At 41.7% G+C, this 17,387-nt stretch overlaps 1 protein-coding gene across 1 annotated transcript; it reads right to left on the bottom strand.

Moving 5' to 3' along the window:
* Nucleotides 1-1,156: 1,156 nt before the first annotated feature.
* mapk11 (mitogen-activated protein kinase 11) lies at nucleotides 1,157-16,430 on the bottom strand. Its single transcript, XM_047575155.1, has 12 exons — nucleotides 16,117-16,430; nucleotides 8,747-8,876; nucleotides 8,579-8,637; nucleotides 8,252-8,363; nucleotides 6,555-6,584; nucleotides 6,115-6,162; nucleotides 5,917-6,031; nucleotides 5,740-5,811; nucleotides 5,293-5,372; nucleotides 4,978-5,056; nucleotides 4,612-4,785; nucleotides 1,157-3,682 (listed from the first exon to the last, which is right to left on the bottom strand). Exons 1-12 carry the CDS (start codon nucleotides 16,227-16,229, stop codon nucleotides 3,609-3,611), a joined length of 1,086 nt encoding a protein of 361 aa, XP_047431111.1. The 5' UTR covers nucleotides 16,230-16,430; the 3' UTR covers nucleotides 1,157-3,608.
* Nucleotides 16,431-17,387: the final 957 nt, after the last annotated feature.

Raw genomic sequence — 17,387 nt, 5'->3', positions numbered from 1 at the left:
CTATAGTATAGTATAGTATAGTATAGTATAGTATGGTATATTTATACAGTATAGTATAGTAGCCTATTTTATTACATTGTATCATATACTGTAGTAGTATACAATATAGTATAGTATACTGTAGTATAGTAATCTATATATAGAGAGAGAGATTACTATACTATACTATACTATACTATACTATACTATACTATAGTAATATATGTGTAGATTACTATACTACAGTATTCTATACTGTACTAGTAGCCTGTAGCAAACTATACTATACTATATTTTGCTGTAGGCTACTAGGATAGTATGGTAGTATAGTATAGTACAGTATAGTATAGTATAGTGTAGTATAGTATAGTATAGTATAGTAATATGTGTATAGATTAGTATAGTATAATATAGAGCAAAAGAGCCCATATTATATTATACTATACTATACTATTCTATGCTATACTATGCTAGTAGCCTGTAGTACTGTATAGGCTAATACACATAGTTGTACTATTAGTATAGTATATTTGATATAATAATAAAATGTATCACTTTTTTTTGTTAGAAACGTTTGTGATTATCAGGTTTCCACCACCCATAGATGTTCCATACAAAAACCTGAACTGCCCATCTGTCATTTAGAACTGAAAAAGCCTTTTGCCTGAGCTATGAACATCTTCAACAAAGGTCAAGCGAGTCCAATCGCCTTTATTTTATGATTATTGATTACATTTTATTTTTTTCTCCATGTTAGATGCCTGCCATGACCTGCATAACACCTGACTATGGAGGAAGGAGATGTGATGTATAACCAGTTTTATTCACATTTTGTTCAATATATGCCTAAATGTTCAGCCCAGATGTTGTGGCAACACCAGCAGCCGTTGGAAGGTATTCATTTTGAAACTTTTTTTTTGCATAACATCAGATGCCGATGTTGAGGCCTGGTTCCTTAATGGTGCTGTGGTCAGGGCGCTAAGCAGGCAAAAATAACGCTTCTTTGTACACATTACGTAATATGGAAGATCCATGTAGGCTGTGGCATTAAGTTCCCTCGAATTAGGAATTAAAGGCTCTATCTAGCTAGAGAGATGTGTCTAGTCGATGTAAGACTATGTATGACTATTACTATTACTCATTACACAATATGTGGGGAAAGTAACGCAATGCCAAACAGAAATGAGTGTTTATTTTGTTGAAGCCAAAACTTGCAAGTTACCTGTTGATGAATGAGAAAGTCATCCGAGTCCTTTGAAAACTGAGAACTGACATTCAATTGAGTGATCTGAAACTCATGGCTACATGTAAAACCACATGCCACCATGTGTTTAAAAGTCACTTCTAACTCATAACATACGGTACATACATACATACAGTCTACATATACATTCAGTTTGCTATTCAAATTCACCACGTGTACAACATCCACAGTAGCACATAGCACTTAAACATTCAGAAAGCTTTAACACGCTTTGACTGACACACACCATTTTGATTCATTTGGAAATTCAACATTTTGCATCCAGTGGTAGTGGACAACCTGTAGCAACAACATGGAGCACTCCAGTGTAAACAAAAATCCAGAAACAAAAAGCAAAGACTAAATTTCTTATCTTGTGTTTGGCCAAAGAGATTTCCAGGTGGTATGTTGACATTTTAGTTGCGTTTCTTAGAGGCAGAAATAATCTCATTGGTTGAGTTAAACTTTAGCTAACGGTCAAAGAACCCAGTTTACTCAACTGTGGAGGAGATAAAATTTAAAATACAACTCATTTTTAACTTATCTAGCAGCGTTTTATCTCTCAAAATACTGACTTTACTTCATGTACCTGCAGCATTAGAGTTCAAATTACAAATTCAAACTATGTTAGAATTATAACAGATTTAAACCTAGCTAGAATTTAACCAGGCGAAGCTAAAATCAGAGCTTCATTGCAACATAATAGAGGATGATCCTTGCAATTAGAGGTTCAGTTAAGCCTCAAATTGACCTAGAACGCTTATATCTACTTTATACCTGAAGTAAGTATCCAGCATAACGTATATCCAGATAGCATCGAGGTCAACCCTCTGATATATGAGCATTTAATCACTGAAAAATGTAACTGGTTTCAAAGTGCTTCTTCATCTGTTGTTCCTCTCATATGCAGATTAACAACTTCATACTGTAATTTTTTTCAGCAAATCTGTGCTGTGGTAACCAAGTGTAAACACTTTATCTTTGTGTGGTAGCGTGACGCACATAACTTTACACGCGTTTCGCCCTGTGACATTTTCCCTCACCTTCACTGCTAGCATGTGGTTTAATATAACCAGATTATTTCAGCCTCAGCAAAAAGATTTTGGGAACTAAAACTCCAGTCTGTAGCAACACATCATCTGCGTATATATTAAACTCACATGTCTTATGTAAATGTTAGGGTGTTGCTTGACAGGATCACTCTGTACAATGTGAACTGCAGTCACACTCTAGAGGTAAAGAACACTGCCGGTTTCCTTTGTATCACCCGAGCATTATTGAAGCTTAAAGGAAGCTTAGGTAATATGAAAGATGACTAATGAGCTTGCGACAAACAGCCAAATATGGCTGCCTTACGTGACTCAAGAGCCTGTGGTGTTTGGCCAGTTCTTGCTTGCGCGGAGTGGCAAGAGATTATTATCCAGCATCAGCACACTCCTCCCAGGAACTTTTTCTAATTATTTAAAAAATTCAAATTATTGTAAACAAAAACTGGGGCTGTGAAAGACACCGGAGAAGTATGGAAACTCAACAGAGCAGTGCCAAATCCAGCAGGTGATCAGCTGTTGGCCGTCAGCCGAAACTGTATATGTGAAGCAAGGTCACGCTGTAAACACAGGCCCGCAGCTTTGACTGTATTAATTACCTTGCTAATTAATAGCACAGTTGATGTTTACTATTTCCAACTGTAGAAGAATAGTAGCTTGTGTATTTATTTATTTTTTTTACAGAAATCATAAAGACAGAACAGGTTGATAGTTGCTCATAGTTTCCTGGTGATGCCTCTCCCTTACCCTCCAAACTGGTTTAACGCCAGTGTGACAGACACAATATAATACAGTACCAGTTATATGCTGTAACAATAAAATCATGCACGCAGGCTAAATGCTAAGCAGTTCCGTGAGGTGAAATGGCATAGCTGCAAGCCTTTAAACATGAATATTGACTGTTCGTGGCATTCGTCATGATGAGGGATGGGACAGCGTTCCTGTCGTTGCTTTGGAAATCCTAGTGTGCATTTTTTTTTTCCTCCCTTCGATTCTCTGTCAGTCTGTAAACACAGTTCGGTTGCACAAAGTTGCTCCCTTGTATGAATCCTCACTTCCCCTGCGATCCCTGGCGTTGAACGGTTCCTCATTTTACCCGCGGTGAGAGGAAACATAACAGGAAGCAACTTTCATCACCGGAAAGATCTTTTTTTTTCTTTTCTTTTTTCTATTTAATTCTAAAATCCTCCCTGTATTGTAATGTGTGCATCTGATCCCGTGGAGACCGTTCTGACCTTCTGCTCAAATAAACAGGCAGGTGGTCATACATGATACTTCAGCTGCTTTTCCACAGTCCTTCTCTCATTTACTGAGTACGTGGTTCTTCTGTAGGTAGAGGCTTACTGCTCCACCTGAAGGCTGTCAGTCTTGCCTCCGGACACTTTGAAACTGTTCACCTCTTCGAATACCAACTCTGAAAACACACAGGAAAAATAAGGGTGATGCTAGGAGTGCTGATTAAGATTTGAGACAAGCATAGAAAATATTAAAAGGCAAAAGTGCTTCCCTGACATTTCCTTGTCACGACAAACGACAACATAATACGCTTGGGGTAAGGCTTCTCCCGGCTTAGTGTACTGGTCTATGAAATTAACTCAAAATGAGACAGAAAAAATAAATTAAATATTACGTTGTGGGCGTAATCAGCATTCCTGTAACACCCATGCAAGCTTAAACTCGTCGTGTCATAATCCCCATAGTGACACGCTCTGCAACTTGAAAAATATTGTCTCCTTCGTCTCACTTCTCTTTACACAACAGAAACAATTTCACCGAGAAATTTACATAAGCTGGAGCCACAGATATAAAAGAAATAGCCTGGTTTCTTTGAAGTGGGGTTGTCAGTGTGTTGCCTAAAGTAGATGGTGGTTGGCAGCGGAAAAGATTACCGGCAAAGATTTCACCTGCTTCATATGAGGGTTAGCAGCACAACATATTTTAGCCACGTTTAACAAGAGTGTGTAAACACACTCAAATTGCACGGTAACCCAAACTAACCAATCAAGACGGTGGCAGACCAGCAACTCTGGCTTTCTAGGAGGTAAAACCACCGTTTTAGTGAAAGAAGTCATTTATCTCCTGACTCCATCATTCATGGTTGGCTTCTTCTGTGCGCGTACTCCTGTCTGCGCCTCCATGCTAGTGCTGTGCTAACCACCATCTACTGTAGGTAATACATTGATTATGGATAAGTATACACCAAGAAACCAAATGATCTCTTTGAACAAATGCCTTGCTTATAGTCCAATTACTTCGTCTCTCAACAAGGACGACATAAATTAAGTGTTCTAAGCGACCTTGTTGTGCTATTGTTCATTCGATGTTTTGAATTTTAAGCTTCACCTTTCCATTCTTCTAGAGTTCGGTCTTTGCTCTCCAGCGTTTGGTCATAAGGTGGGGCCTCCGGCTCGTCTTCTGGATCATGGTACTGTGAGAAGTAGGGATGGGACAAGGCCTCGCTGGCCGAGATCCTCCCATCACAGTCCAGAACCAGCATGCGTTTCAGCAGATCGACGGCTAACAGAGAGGCAGGAACAAACAAACCGGCGATAAGGAAGGAGCTAGGAAACGAGTTTTAATCGAAAAGGCAAAACCAGTAACTGCATTTCAAATTTTCATTATTGAGGGAGCCACTTCAATCTTAACAAGGTATCTGGCTTTCAATTGAATTTGAGAAGGTGATAATCCAATCTGTGGCGCATCACCCACCCAGTGGATTTGCTCCTCTGAAGATCTTTTCCAGGTCTTGTTGCGGCATGAAGGGCAGAGATTGGATGTACTTCTGTGCCTGCAAAAATAGAACAGCGCTCAAGTCATTCTCATCTGACAGCGTGGCTCACATAGCATCAAACAGTTAGTGATCAATCACCCCAGAGACTCGCACATATTGACTCTTCATCACCAGCCATGACAATGCAATGACTAATCAATCAGAGCAGGCTGCTTTCGTCAGAGGAAGCAGCTTTTTAGTGTTTGTATAAAGTATTCTTTGTCACATTCCCATTCCCTGTCCCCCCGCCTCACGTGTTCAGAACAGATCTTCTTCAGCAGCTCCGGTGTCGGCGTCCCAACCACCTCCATGATTCTCTTCAACTGGTCAATATCTTGGATCAGGAGGAGTTAAAGGCCGTCAGGATTCATGAAACGTCGGCAGATTGCAAGATTTGACTCATTGTAGTGTCTTGTCGCACACTGAGATGAAGCCTCGTTGAAAGTCAGCTGTTCCTTTCATTGCTTCAGATGTCTCACAACGCAGTAGATCAGTAAATCAAAATCACTTTAGCTCTGCTCCGAGACACTGAATACGAGAACCTAGATAAATCAGCCTTTTGTGACTGCACCTATTCATTCCCCAGCGCTGGGATTGTAATGCAAATCCAAAAGAGATCCGCATCCGCGGGGCACTTTAAAGAGTTGATGGGCGAGAGAGAGAAAAGCTGCAAATTGCGTTGCCATGAAGATAAAGGATACAGTCAGTGCCAGGAAAAAGGACTTTTCCCTTCAGCAGCTCTCCCATAATGCATCCTACTGACCAAATATCAACTGGAACAAAAAAACACCAGAGGTTCAATCATTCCTCAGTCACTTTATTGCTTCCCAAATCAACTGAAAACCGTATTAAATGTCTATAATTTAATGGTATCTCACCATTCTGATTATAGTGCATCCAGTTCAGCATGATCTCTGGCGCCCGGTACCAGCGAGTCGCCACATATCCCGTCATCTCATCATCTGTCTGCCTGGCTAATCCAAAGTCAAGGATCTGCAGGGCATATTTTTTCTTACTAATGGAGTTCTTGAGGAGGCGTGAAGGACTGGTAGATGTAAACTGAAGGCCAGGCTTACCCTTAGCTCACAGTCCTCGTTCACTGCTACATTGCTTGGCTTGAGGTCCTGGGAAGGATAGCAAAACAGACAGAGGAAGAGAGAAACATGATTAACATGTGTCTGCAACCCAAGAGCGCCATTCATTACAATAGCCTTCCTCTGTTTTCTTTTCATAACTTTTCTGCACAATCTATTTTGAGCCTGGCTTTAGTACCCGATTGACTTTTCTATTTATGGCCGAATCCAAACATTACTGGATTTCACCTGAGAAACACTTTTAAACCCAAGCCTGTGGTTTAAAGCAACATTTACATCAGGACTACACGTTCTTCTACCACCTAATTTGCATTTCCATAAATATGTATCAAGTTGCAAACATCTAGCTGTAAAAGTAGAGGGGACTTTCTTGGTACAAGTGCAAAGTTGACAGTCAATATGGCTGAAGAAAAGGCACTCACTCTGTGGATCAGTCCTGCAGAATGGATGTACTGTTCAACAGGAGATGGGGTGGGTCCAGAGGATGGGGGGAGGAGAGAGCAGAGAGACAGAGGTCAACAGTGCAGTTCACCATATTAGCTCCTGCCTAAAGGGAGACTGCTTTTGTCGGTCCCATGGTAACCAGACAGACGGCCGGCCGGCCGGCCTCTGCAGGCTGCTGGGCTGATTCAGTGTTAACTGGCAAACACTAGATGTAACTTGTGCAACATGGATTAGGGTTCCCAAATTCCCTCAGAGAGATTGCTGACATGCTGCATTCACATCAGGCACTGTATACTACGGTGAGTTCAACCACAGGCTCTTTCATTGACTGTACACTACCAGTCAAAAGTTTGGACACAGTGTCCAAAGTGTCCAAACCTTTGACTGGTAGTGTATATAAAGGTGGATGAAAGACTCATGAACCCAAAAGTGTCTTGAAGAGCCTCCTTGGCAGTTCCTGACTCCACCTTAAACTTGGTTTATATTCCTTATATTTATATTCCCGGGAAGAGCCTACACCATCAGGGGCTACTCTGGTGAAAGCATTTATACCTTTGAGCTGGTGCGTCGCTATTGTTCTGTAATACATTTTACAAAGGCGACTGGAGGCCAAGTGACTCATGTTGGAGCTAATGAATGTTTTTTTTGTTTGTTTGTTTTTACTGCAATCTAGAACATAGAGAAGACATCTGAGTATATTATTTGTGGGAGGATGAATGAGCACATCTCTCGGTAATTGTCCAGCGGCTGATACACATGACAGAAATGCATGCAGACGCTGCTATCTTTCCACTGTGATGGTGCATGTTAGGTGACGCCGTAGTTCCTGGAGCTAGGCTGTAGCTACAGCGAAGATGTGGCACGCGACTGTAAATCAAGCTTAACTCCTGGCTAATCCAAAATTTGAGCAAATAGGTGGAGCTGAATTCCAGGCAGCCAGCTAACACCTTGCCATAGCCACCACCCATCACTCATAGCAGCTATGGCCTCCGTTAAGCATAATGTAAAAAAACAAACAATTCAGTGAAGTACCTCCATCCTGAACACTAGTTATGACTAAAGGCAATAGAGACAAAAATGCTTTAGTTTATTTTATTTATTTATTTATTTTCATTTTTTATGAGACTGTTTACTTCTGTTGTACAGCTTTAACAGGGGACCCTCTGGGAATTGGCTTCTGAGACTGCCTCAAGTGGCCATTTGAGGAATTGTAGTTTTTTGCACAACAGTTGTAAAATATGATAAGAACCTTCACATAGTATCAGAACTTTCTGACAAGACTCAGCTGTTAGAGAAAGACACTGCAAACATACAAGTTAGATAAAAAAAAATAATAGTCACAGTACCAAGTTTAAGTAACTAATTACAGTTTGTTTTCTACAGTATGTAAAGTTAAATGGGGGAAAAAGGGTTGAAGTGGTGGAGGCTAAATATACATATCATTAGCCTAACAGCGGAATGGCCTAAGTAATTATCTCCAACAGGAGTGCTCCTCTTAAAAGCAACTTACAGGTTGCATAAAGGAAAATTCTTCAGTTAGCCATCTAACTGAAACTACTAACGGCTAGTTCATTCAAGAATGCTGCGGCGCAGGTCGGACATCAAAGTTTGTTTAACTATGCGCAGGTCCCACACAGTGGGCGTGCGGTCGATAAATCACGACGCAGTAAATTACCTTGAGGCCGCGGAGGAGCTGGTAAATTAGGAACTGCACGTGCTCGTCTGACAACCTCTGAAATTTGACGATGTTATTGAGGTCGGCACCCATCAGGTTAGTCACCAGGTAGCTGCAAAAGAGGAGAGAGTGCGTGTGAGCAAGTGGGAAGCGTCAGAACGTGGTCACGCTGCCATGGCGACCATCAAACATCCCTACAAGCCTATAATCCCCCTCTAGGGTCGCCTTCGTAGCTAAAACCACGCCCTCTAATAACGATTATCAATTTGTGGTGAAAAGTCGACAGCTGTGCAGCTCGTAGCGAACGCCAAGGGAAAAAAGATTTACAGCTCGTTGAAGTCCTCCAATGCTGCCGCAGGTGTGAAGACGTCCAGCAGCCCTATTACCTGCGGAGACGGAGACAAGACACAAGCCGAGCTGATCAATGACAGGGCGGAAACACGCGGAGAGAGCTGCGTCTGTCTGGCTCTGGGTATTTTTATAAGGAGCACTAACGTTCTCGTGTTTCATGTGCTTGAGCAGCCTGAGTTCCCGGTACGAGCGGCGACTGTGGATCAGGGACTGGAAAGGCCTGGACAGCTTCTTCACCGCAACCTTTTGCCTCAAGACCACGTCGTATGCCGAACTGGAGAGGACAGAGAGGAACAAAGCGTTAAAAACGTGTTGAACTGTTGTTTTAACGCACCTGAGCTGTGCCGTTAATGAGTTCATGCTGAGCTTAGCTAAGCTAAGCTAAGCTGACCTTCTTTAAACCTGGTGATGATGATTAATACTTGAGCGAGACAGGCCCACAGAGACTACCACAGAGAGTAGGGGAGGCTGAAAGAGGATGTGGTGGAACAAGAGAAGTGAGGATGTCAGATATCAGTAGTGTAGTGTATTTCGTATGCCTCTTTTGAAACGTAAATGTAATTCCACGCATTGAGCGCCGAGGCCCGCCGCTGCCTTTTCTGGTCCCAGCGTCTCTCTTCAGCCCTGCCAGATTTTCAGCAACTCACAGAGGCAATAATAACGCAGATGCCTCGCTCACAGACGAACAGGAAGGAAACACGGGTGAGAATTGAGAAATGCTCTGCAGAAATAGAGCAAGGAAGCAAGAAGCGAAACAGCGGCTCCAAAAAAAAGTGGACTTTTCGAGTAAACTGGAACAGATTTGTGGCTGCGGCTCGATGTATGTCTCAATATCTGTAGTATTAATTCCTTACTATTTAAGGTCAGATCCCCTCTTGTTTACATCTGAATTTCTCAAGATGTGTTTAAAGGTTTTCCAGTAGTTCACAATGCCTATGTTGTAACCACAAGCTGCCTCGCCTTTTTTACCTACCTGTCATTTTCTTTATTTAACACACTGTCGTCATCTGTTTCGGCAAAATGTGCAGCGCGCTTTCTGAACCCAGATTTAGCTGTCAGTTGTTTCATCTGAGGCTGGATATGCGATAGAAAATGTAAACCGAGATTGCTCACTCAAAATCCAACCTGCTCTTGCTCACGTTCAGTTCAGAGCTGTAGAGCTTTAGAGAAATCAAGGATGCTATGAAATTAAACAAAACCAGTTTACACATTTTACATTTAAGAGAGAAAATCTATTCATCCTAGGGCAAAATTAGACAAAGAAAGCATACCTGGAGTAAGTAGCAAGGATAAGATAAAGGGTTTTCTCTGGGTTAACATGTGCTAAGTAGTGGGCTTTCAATATGTCAGTGGATTTAAATGCACAATCACATTCATCACACAGACATTAGAGTCGTATTAATATCCTCATGTAAGATAGTGTTGAGCTATTTTCAGTGTGCAGCTAGAACGCCCCATGTAGTCGCACAAACACAACCTAGCCATTAAGCTAGATGCTAAAACAAAGTCTAAATGGGTCCTTTTTAAAAGTCTGCTTATATTTTATTCCTAGCGCTACAAACAGCTTAATAAATGTGTTCTAAAAATTTCAGGTCAGGCACAGTGTCACCTTGACACACTTAGAGTGAAAGTGCATCAACTGATGCATGTATCCTGCTTTTTGCCACAATACGAACCCCAACATAAATACTACCGAATCTGTTTCTCTGTGGCCTATAATGCTCACACGCTTGAGTGAACTACCTTCTCGCATGGTCGCGTGCATGCATTTGGCTTTCTGACACCTGCTGCCAGCCCGGATGTCCCCGTCGGGCTTCGGCCAGCACGGCGGTCCGTCTCCTCCATCTGACATGAACCAGGCCTCGCCGCCTGACACATACCTTCCTTCCCTTGCCATCTTCCATACATGGCTCTGACAGCGCTGCTCTCATCAACGCAGAGCCGAGCAAAAGCCATTGATTTCTCCCCTCTCCTTTTGTCTCAGTGTTCCTTTAACACCCCAGCCCTAGATGCACGTCGGGGCTTCACAAAGGCAGGGGTTGGGAGATCAGCTAACATCTGGTGTGTGATAATTCAAGTACAATGTTTATCCGGGCGAGGCAAAATATTTTAACGTTAGGAAAATTTGGTTTTCTGATCTCAAAAGCGAATTTGACTTGGTGAGACAGAATTCAGGGGAAGCCCTACATGATTTGCATATATTTCAAATGGGGGAAGGGTACTGACACTGCGTCAAATTTCATGCGTTTAGAGGAGCGGTTTCTTTGTTTTTTGAGAAGCACATGACAAGATTGGTATGGTGCCTCCGCTACTGACTGCATAAAAAGACTGACAAAGCCTTCATGTCATCCCCCTTGATGCCTGGACAGAGTTGCCGACCTACCTGTGAAGACACCACATTCACTCAAAACATTACCTGTAATTTAAACATGTCCGTTTTATAAAAATTCATTCATGGCACAGAGGAGCCAGCTATAGGGGGCAAAACTGCTTTGGTACTTGGCTGTAAATATGTTTATTTCTGTCTTAAGTTGGGCATTCAAAGAGCAGTATTTGGCACTTCTCTGTTGTCCTCATTTCTCGGCTTTCTGAGGCTTTCTGATGTTGCCACTTTGTCTCTGAATGGAATATTCAACCTTCAATATGTAGCCAGACTTAGCCTAAATTTAAGAAATGCTAGCTCTGTATGAAAGTGACAAAATATACCTAATAGGCTGTTTAGACAATTTGATGCCCTAGCTACAGCGATAGCGCAGACCCTGGCACCGTAGCTGGGATGTAGCTCCCCAGAAATTTCACTACTGCAAAGCAGGCCGCAAGAGCAGTGATTGGTCTGCTGGGCAGCAGTTTGTTTCTGATTTAGTATTTCCGTCTGCTTCTCCATCTCCACGATTTTCAAATCGATTGTTTTAGTTCAATATAGATGCAGCACATTGAGCAAAGATTGTCTTCGTTGGCGACTTGTCAGCGAAAGTTCCAATCGCCATTGTAGAAAGTGAAGCAGGACGTGGAAGCAAAAATTAACCGTCTTAGCGTTCAGTGGTGTTTTTACAGAGCGAGCCAGACTGACGAGTGTACAAGTATAAATGACTCCCAGTGGCATAGGCTACGTGCGTAGGTACAAAATTTGTGCCATAGCCGGTTTTACAAAATATTATGCATTGTCCAGGTAAGTGTCCAGGTGACATCCCTGGATTATGGTTGAGTCAGAGCTGGATTGGTTGTATCTCTCTGTTTACTTTAATTATGCCAAGCTAGACAAACAGCCGCAGTCTGCAGATTTATAATTCATTATAAAGGTACAAAGGCGGTGTTGATTTAAACTCTGGACAAAAAAGGCAATAAGCCTTTTTAAAGTGTAAGCTTCAGGTAACAATCATTAGCTAGTACCAAGTAATCTGCAGAATTATTATGTGACCCATACAATTTAACATTTATAGTCCAAGCTGACATCTTCATACACCTCTTTTTATCTGTCAAGTTGTCCAAATTCAGAGATATTCTGTTTACTGACAGATAATGTGAATAAAAACACAAGATCGAGCAAAATGTTGGAATGAGTACATTGATAGCAATATAATTACTAGCTAATCAAACAGTTTCAACTCAAACAAAATGTTTCTTTAAGCTTTAGACTTCGATTTCCCCAGTAGCTAGCCAACATGCACACAAGTTTTATAAATTATACTGCAATCACATCACAACCACCACCAATCCAAACAATTTCAGCAACAACTCAGATCCATCTGAACACCATTTTCTGCTCAGCTGATCACAATTTCAATCAAAATCCGACTGGCAGACACACTTTTGACAGGAGAAAATGAACTTGTAATGTTTTATTCATACTTATCCAAATGAGGGACTTCGTGCCAAAATTCTGGTTTACTGAACAGATGTCACATATGCTGACATGAGATGAAAGCAGCCTTGATCAGCTTAGTGCATGTTCTCTAGATGTTCCGTCTTGGCTTAACAGTACAATAACCGGCGCAATATTTGTCATGACAAACTGAAGCGGAAATATTCTATGGGATTAGAACCCCCATGGCAGGAAAATGAGAAGACAATGAGCCAGGATTAGGTGCAGAACATGACAGCATTCAGTCCTCCAAACTTTTTGTTTCATGACTTATCAAAATTGGAGAGAGATGGCGCAGGCTAAATTATTAATTGGCCTTTGCATTCGTGATGATACTTGCTCTAGTGTCTGGTCTCTCTTGTGCTTTCCAGCTATAAAATAGCTCCACTACCTATTATACTCCGTTAGTCATAATGTACCTTTCTCCCTCTAAACTTTCCATTCCCTCTCTGCTAACAGTGATAGGGGTGTACGTTCTTCAGCTAGCCATAATGGATTATATGAGCTTGTCAGATCCTTGACCTAAGGCCTGCAGTCTTAAGAGGTTTCCTGTGAGAACAAGTTGCTCATTTGAGATAAATGATGGGAGCTGTTTTACTGTGAATCTCGAGAGGCAGACTTCAAGAGTATCCTACCCCCATTACCCCCATCACCACTCAACGCATACAGATGTCTTACCCTTAACACCCATCCCCCCGCTGTTTGCTAATCAAGTCTTGGCATGAGAAAGTCAGTGACAATGGCTGGAGATCAACATTAACAATGCAGTGAAGTGCGCAGTTTTGTGTGGAGGAATGTCTTTTGTGTAGTTGTATAATTTAGTAAAGTCTAGGCGTTTCACAAGCGCTAGCATTGACACTTGGTCTGTCTATTGATACTGAAAAAAAACACTAGCTTGAAGGTGTTTTTGTTGAACTAATTTTCAATAACTGAGAATTAGTTCAACAAAAACACCTTCAAGCTAGTGTTTTTTTTTTCATTTTTAAATAATTTGTTCATAAAAATTATATCCACAGAGAAGTAACACATGAAAACTGTTATGCAATTAAGCTGAAACCGTTAGCAAAAAGTAAATGACAAATGGCTAATATGTTTAGCCAACAGTAGTCAACATGGCTGAAATAGTTATGGCCATGACTAACCAAGAGAAACATACAAATGGTTGAAGTGGTTTGCTCAATGTCATGGCTAATGGCTAATGTAGCTAGCTAATGGCAATGAAGAAAGTGCTCAAACAGTTAGCTCAAAGTCACAGCTAAGGGGCTAATAGAGCTAGCAGACAGTAATGCACAAATAGCTGAAACATTTAGCTGAAAGTCAGAAATAAATGGCTAAAGCATTGAAATAGTCAGCTAAAACTAATGGATAATCAACTGAATTAAGGACAAATGGCTGCAGTAGTTTACTGAAAGCGCCGCATAGCTATGTGGCTGAAAATTATTGAAAAATGTCTTCAATAGCCTAAACATACTGATAAATGGATACAACACCAAATCAATGAATATGTGCCAGAAAAAGAGAGCCAATGAAACTGCTCGGTAAAGTCCTAGATAAACAAAACAAGTTGTGGGGTAACTGGTAGCAGGTGGCTAATGCTAGTTGGATAAAAAGCAAAATAGCTAAAAAATAATGGATACATGATTTTGGCTACTCCAAGAATTGAAACTAACATTTCCTTCATGTGAAAAGTACACATGGACATGGACAGTAGTTTAATAGTTAGATGGCCATGTTTTGAATATGGGCGATGGTCATATGAGTTCATATAACTCACTAATCACTGGTATATCAAAATCATTTTACTGTGTACTTCACGCTCTAGCTTTGGCGTTTGGGATTTCCATGTTTACCCAATCTGAGTGCTCCTTCATGAGAACATCACATATTGCTTTAGGGAACATTTTTCTGTCAACAAAGGCAATATTCATTTTGAATGGATGCTTTGATAATATGATCTTTGTGGTGTGGGTATTTAAAACGGAAATTAAACATTAAATCTAGCAAATTTGAGCTTGAAATATGCCCACATAGACTTAATCAGGTGGCTCTCTATGATTTTTTTTATATCTAGAGCTGCACTGAGCAGGACTTAGGCAAGATAGTATAAAATATTCCTGTGAAAGCCTGAATCAGAAAGTGGAGCTGGAGCAGCACATCCCATCGTGATTCAGACAGTGTCTTAATTAACATCTGACATGACAGGAAGTCAGCTGTAGAGATAAAAACTCCCTTCTGAGGATGGCAGCTCGGGGTGTGGCTAAACAGGCCAACATATGAGAGCGCTGTATCATTTTCTTGCTAGAATGCTGGAGTGTAATCCAACACAAGCCGAGAGTCATCGTATCCACAACATAATCTACAATTCAGTGACTAAAATAACTTATAAAGTGAAGCTAAGATCCAAATTAAAAATGGAAGTTATGGACACTTTTTTTTTTGTCTATGCAGAGAAAGTCCAAACACAAATCACAATTTAACAGCCAGTTTCAAGCTGTCCCCTTAACAGCACAGGATGGCTGAGAAATCATGGATTCTCTGCAGTTTTAATGTCGCTCTCACAGTGTGTTCCTTCCAATATATAAATAATATTGGCGCAGAAAGATTCTTCTCCCACTATACATCCACACGGTTTGGGTTTTTCTGTGCACGTTTGGCCCTGCCGCCAGTGTTAGCTTTTAGCACTGTTTCTGCTTTAATGGTTACTTCTCGCTGCTACAGTGGAGCTGTCGACTTCCAAATCATCTTGAGCATCTCGTTCGTGTCCTGCCCTGTTCCTCTGGGACCTATAACACGAAACCTACAAGCAGCATTCTCTTACGTAGCCACCAGCCTGCTGCTAATAGCTTAATTAATATTGACTGTCAGTGGAGGTTATCACTGACACGTCGCCATGGCAACGGCATCCCACCCGCTGATTCAGGCTTAACCAGATTTAAGAGAAAACTGCATGCTGCAAGGCTGGCTGTATCTGCATCCACGTTAGCAGAGGAGAGCGTGCGCAGGTGCGTTCAGTGAATATGGAAAAGGATGATGATGATGCATACGGCTTGATTTCTTGCACTGTGTAAATCCACTGAAAGCATTCGGGTCCCCCCCTTTCCTCCATCCTTCTGGACGTGAGCGTTGCAGAGTTGTTACTGAAAATTTAAGCGTGCACGCGTGGGTGTGTGTCTGCTTGTGTTTGGGTTGGAGGGTGGGGGGCACTGTTTGGGAAATTCCTGTACTGACGCTGTCTCTTTTACACACACACACACACACACGCACACACACGCACACACACACACACACACACATATATATAGGATCAGCAGACAGTGCGATAAAAACAAGCCCTGCAGACCCGCCGTGTCTCTCCATGTCAGTGACAACATTTATTGTGAAATCGGATGCATCAGCACAGTTGAGACATAAAGTAGGAGTAGAAATATCAGGCTATTACGCAACGGGATAAAATAAAAAATATGAAGAAGAACAGTGATCATAATGAAACCAAAAACTATCAGTTATTAGCGCAAGCAGCTCCTTCCTGACAAAGCTGGCATGCAGACATCGCTGTACTGATGCATTATGACTAATAAACGGTAAGTGTTGTGGCTGTGCAGCCTCGCCCCTCCACACAGACACACACACACACACACGCACAAACACTCACCACACCGAGCCATAGGCTCCGGAGCCCACCGGCGTCAGGTTCTGGTACCGCTCCGGAACCTCCCACACAGTCTTGTTCAGCTCCTGCCGGTAAAATCCCGGTCTGGCGGACATGTCTTCGAGACGGTTTAAAAAAAAAAAAAAAAAAAAGGAACCAGTGTGTAAAAAAATATATATGAAACAAATTTTTTAAAAAAATCAAAGGGTAGGGGGAATGGAAATGAAAAGAGGAAAGCGGTAGCTGGGCCGCCGTCTGCTGCCTGAGACGAGCTGCTGCTGCTGCTGCTGCTGAACACACACACACACATACACACACACACAACACCGACCAGTGACAGCCAGGCTCCCTCTCTCTCCCTCTCACTCTGTTTCTCTCTCTCTCTCTCGCTCGCTCACACACAGACAGGCACACACCCCTTGCTTCTTTTTAAAAGTTGCTATGATGCAATTTATATTATGATTATATCAATGAAAATAAATGTTTATATTATATTATATTATATTATATTATATTATATTATATTATATTATATTATATTATATTATATTATATTATATTAATGTTCAGTTTCCGTTGCTATATGTACTGGCCTTGGACGGATTGGCCGGCGAACCATTAACGCACAGTATTTGAATTACCATAACTCACAATGGTTCGCGCTATTGACAATATTCAAAATGTGGGAAGTTGTGGTTTTGTCTGAAAGACCTTCGTGTCATATCAAGGGTACAACTAACTTGTTTTATACCAACAGATTCCTCTAAAAAAATCTCTTTCTGGGGCTCCCCGGTCTTGCGTCGCTCCCCAACCTGCAGCCGACAGCAGCAGAGCGTCGTCATTACGGTAATGGCAGCTTTTCTCAAAAAAAGCGCAACTTCTCAGTGTCCAGGCACGCGCTGACTTTAAAAAAATTGTCCATCGGTGAGTGTTTTTTTATGCGCAGGCGGATGTTCAGGTCTCAAGAGGTCAAAGCAAAATAAGTAATTTCTGGTGAACTCCACTGAAGGACTGAAATGACTGAGTGAGTGATTCATCTGTGCCAGTCTGACGTCAAGCCCACCAGTAGCCTCTTTGCCAGGGAGAGCTAGCAAACTCCTGCTCAACAATACTGACAACAGTAAAACTTGGGGCTGTTACTAGTGACTGTAATGTGTTGATGCTGAGTGATAAAGTAAATACCGCAGATCTTTGTTTGGTAACTTGCAGGAGATGGTGAGCCGAACCTCACATGTGTGCGTACTTTGTGGGGGAGGGAGGGGTAGACGCGAGAG

Source organism: Mugil cephalus, chromosome 22 (genome assembly GCF_022458985.1).
Source record: "Mugil cephalus isolate CIBA_MC_2020 chromosome 22, CIBA_Mcephalus_1.1, whole genome shotgun sequence".
NCBI lineage: Eukaryota > Metazoa > Chordata > Actinopteri > Mugiliformes > Mugilidae > Mugil > Mugil cephalus.
This window is presented reverse-complemented; position numbering and strand designations above follow the sequence as displayed.

Bases quoted from the DNA above. Each gene is read 5' to 3' on its own strand.
- mapk11 (XM_047575155.1), bottom strand. From the start codon at position 16,229: ATGTCCGCCAGACCGGGATTTTACCGGCAGGAGCTGAACAAGACTGTG. The intron at 8,877-16,116 runs GTGAGTGTTTGT...TGTCCTCTCCAG, and splicing joins GGAGCCTATGGCTCGGTGTG to TTCGGCATACGACGTGGTCT. The intron at 8,638-8,746 runs GTTAGTGCTCCT...CCGTCTCCGCAG, and splicing joins AGCACATGAAACACGAGAAC to GTAATAGGGCTGCTGGACGT.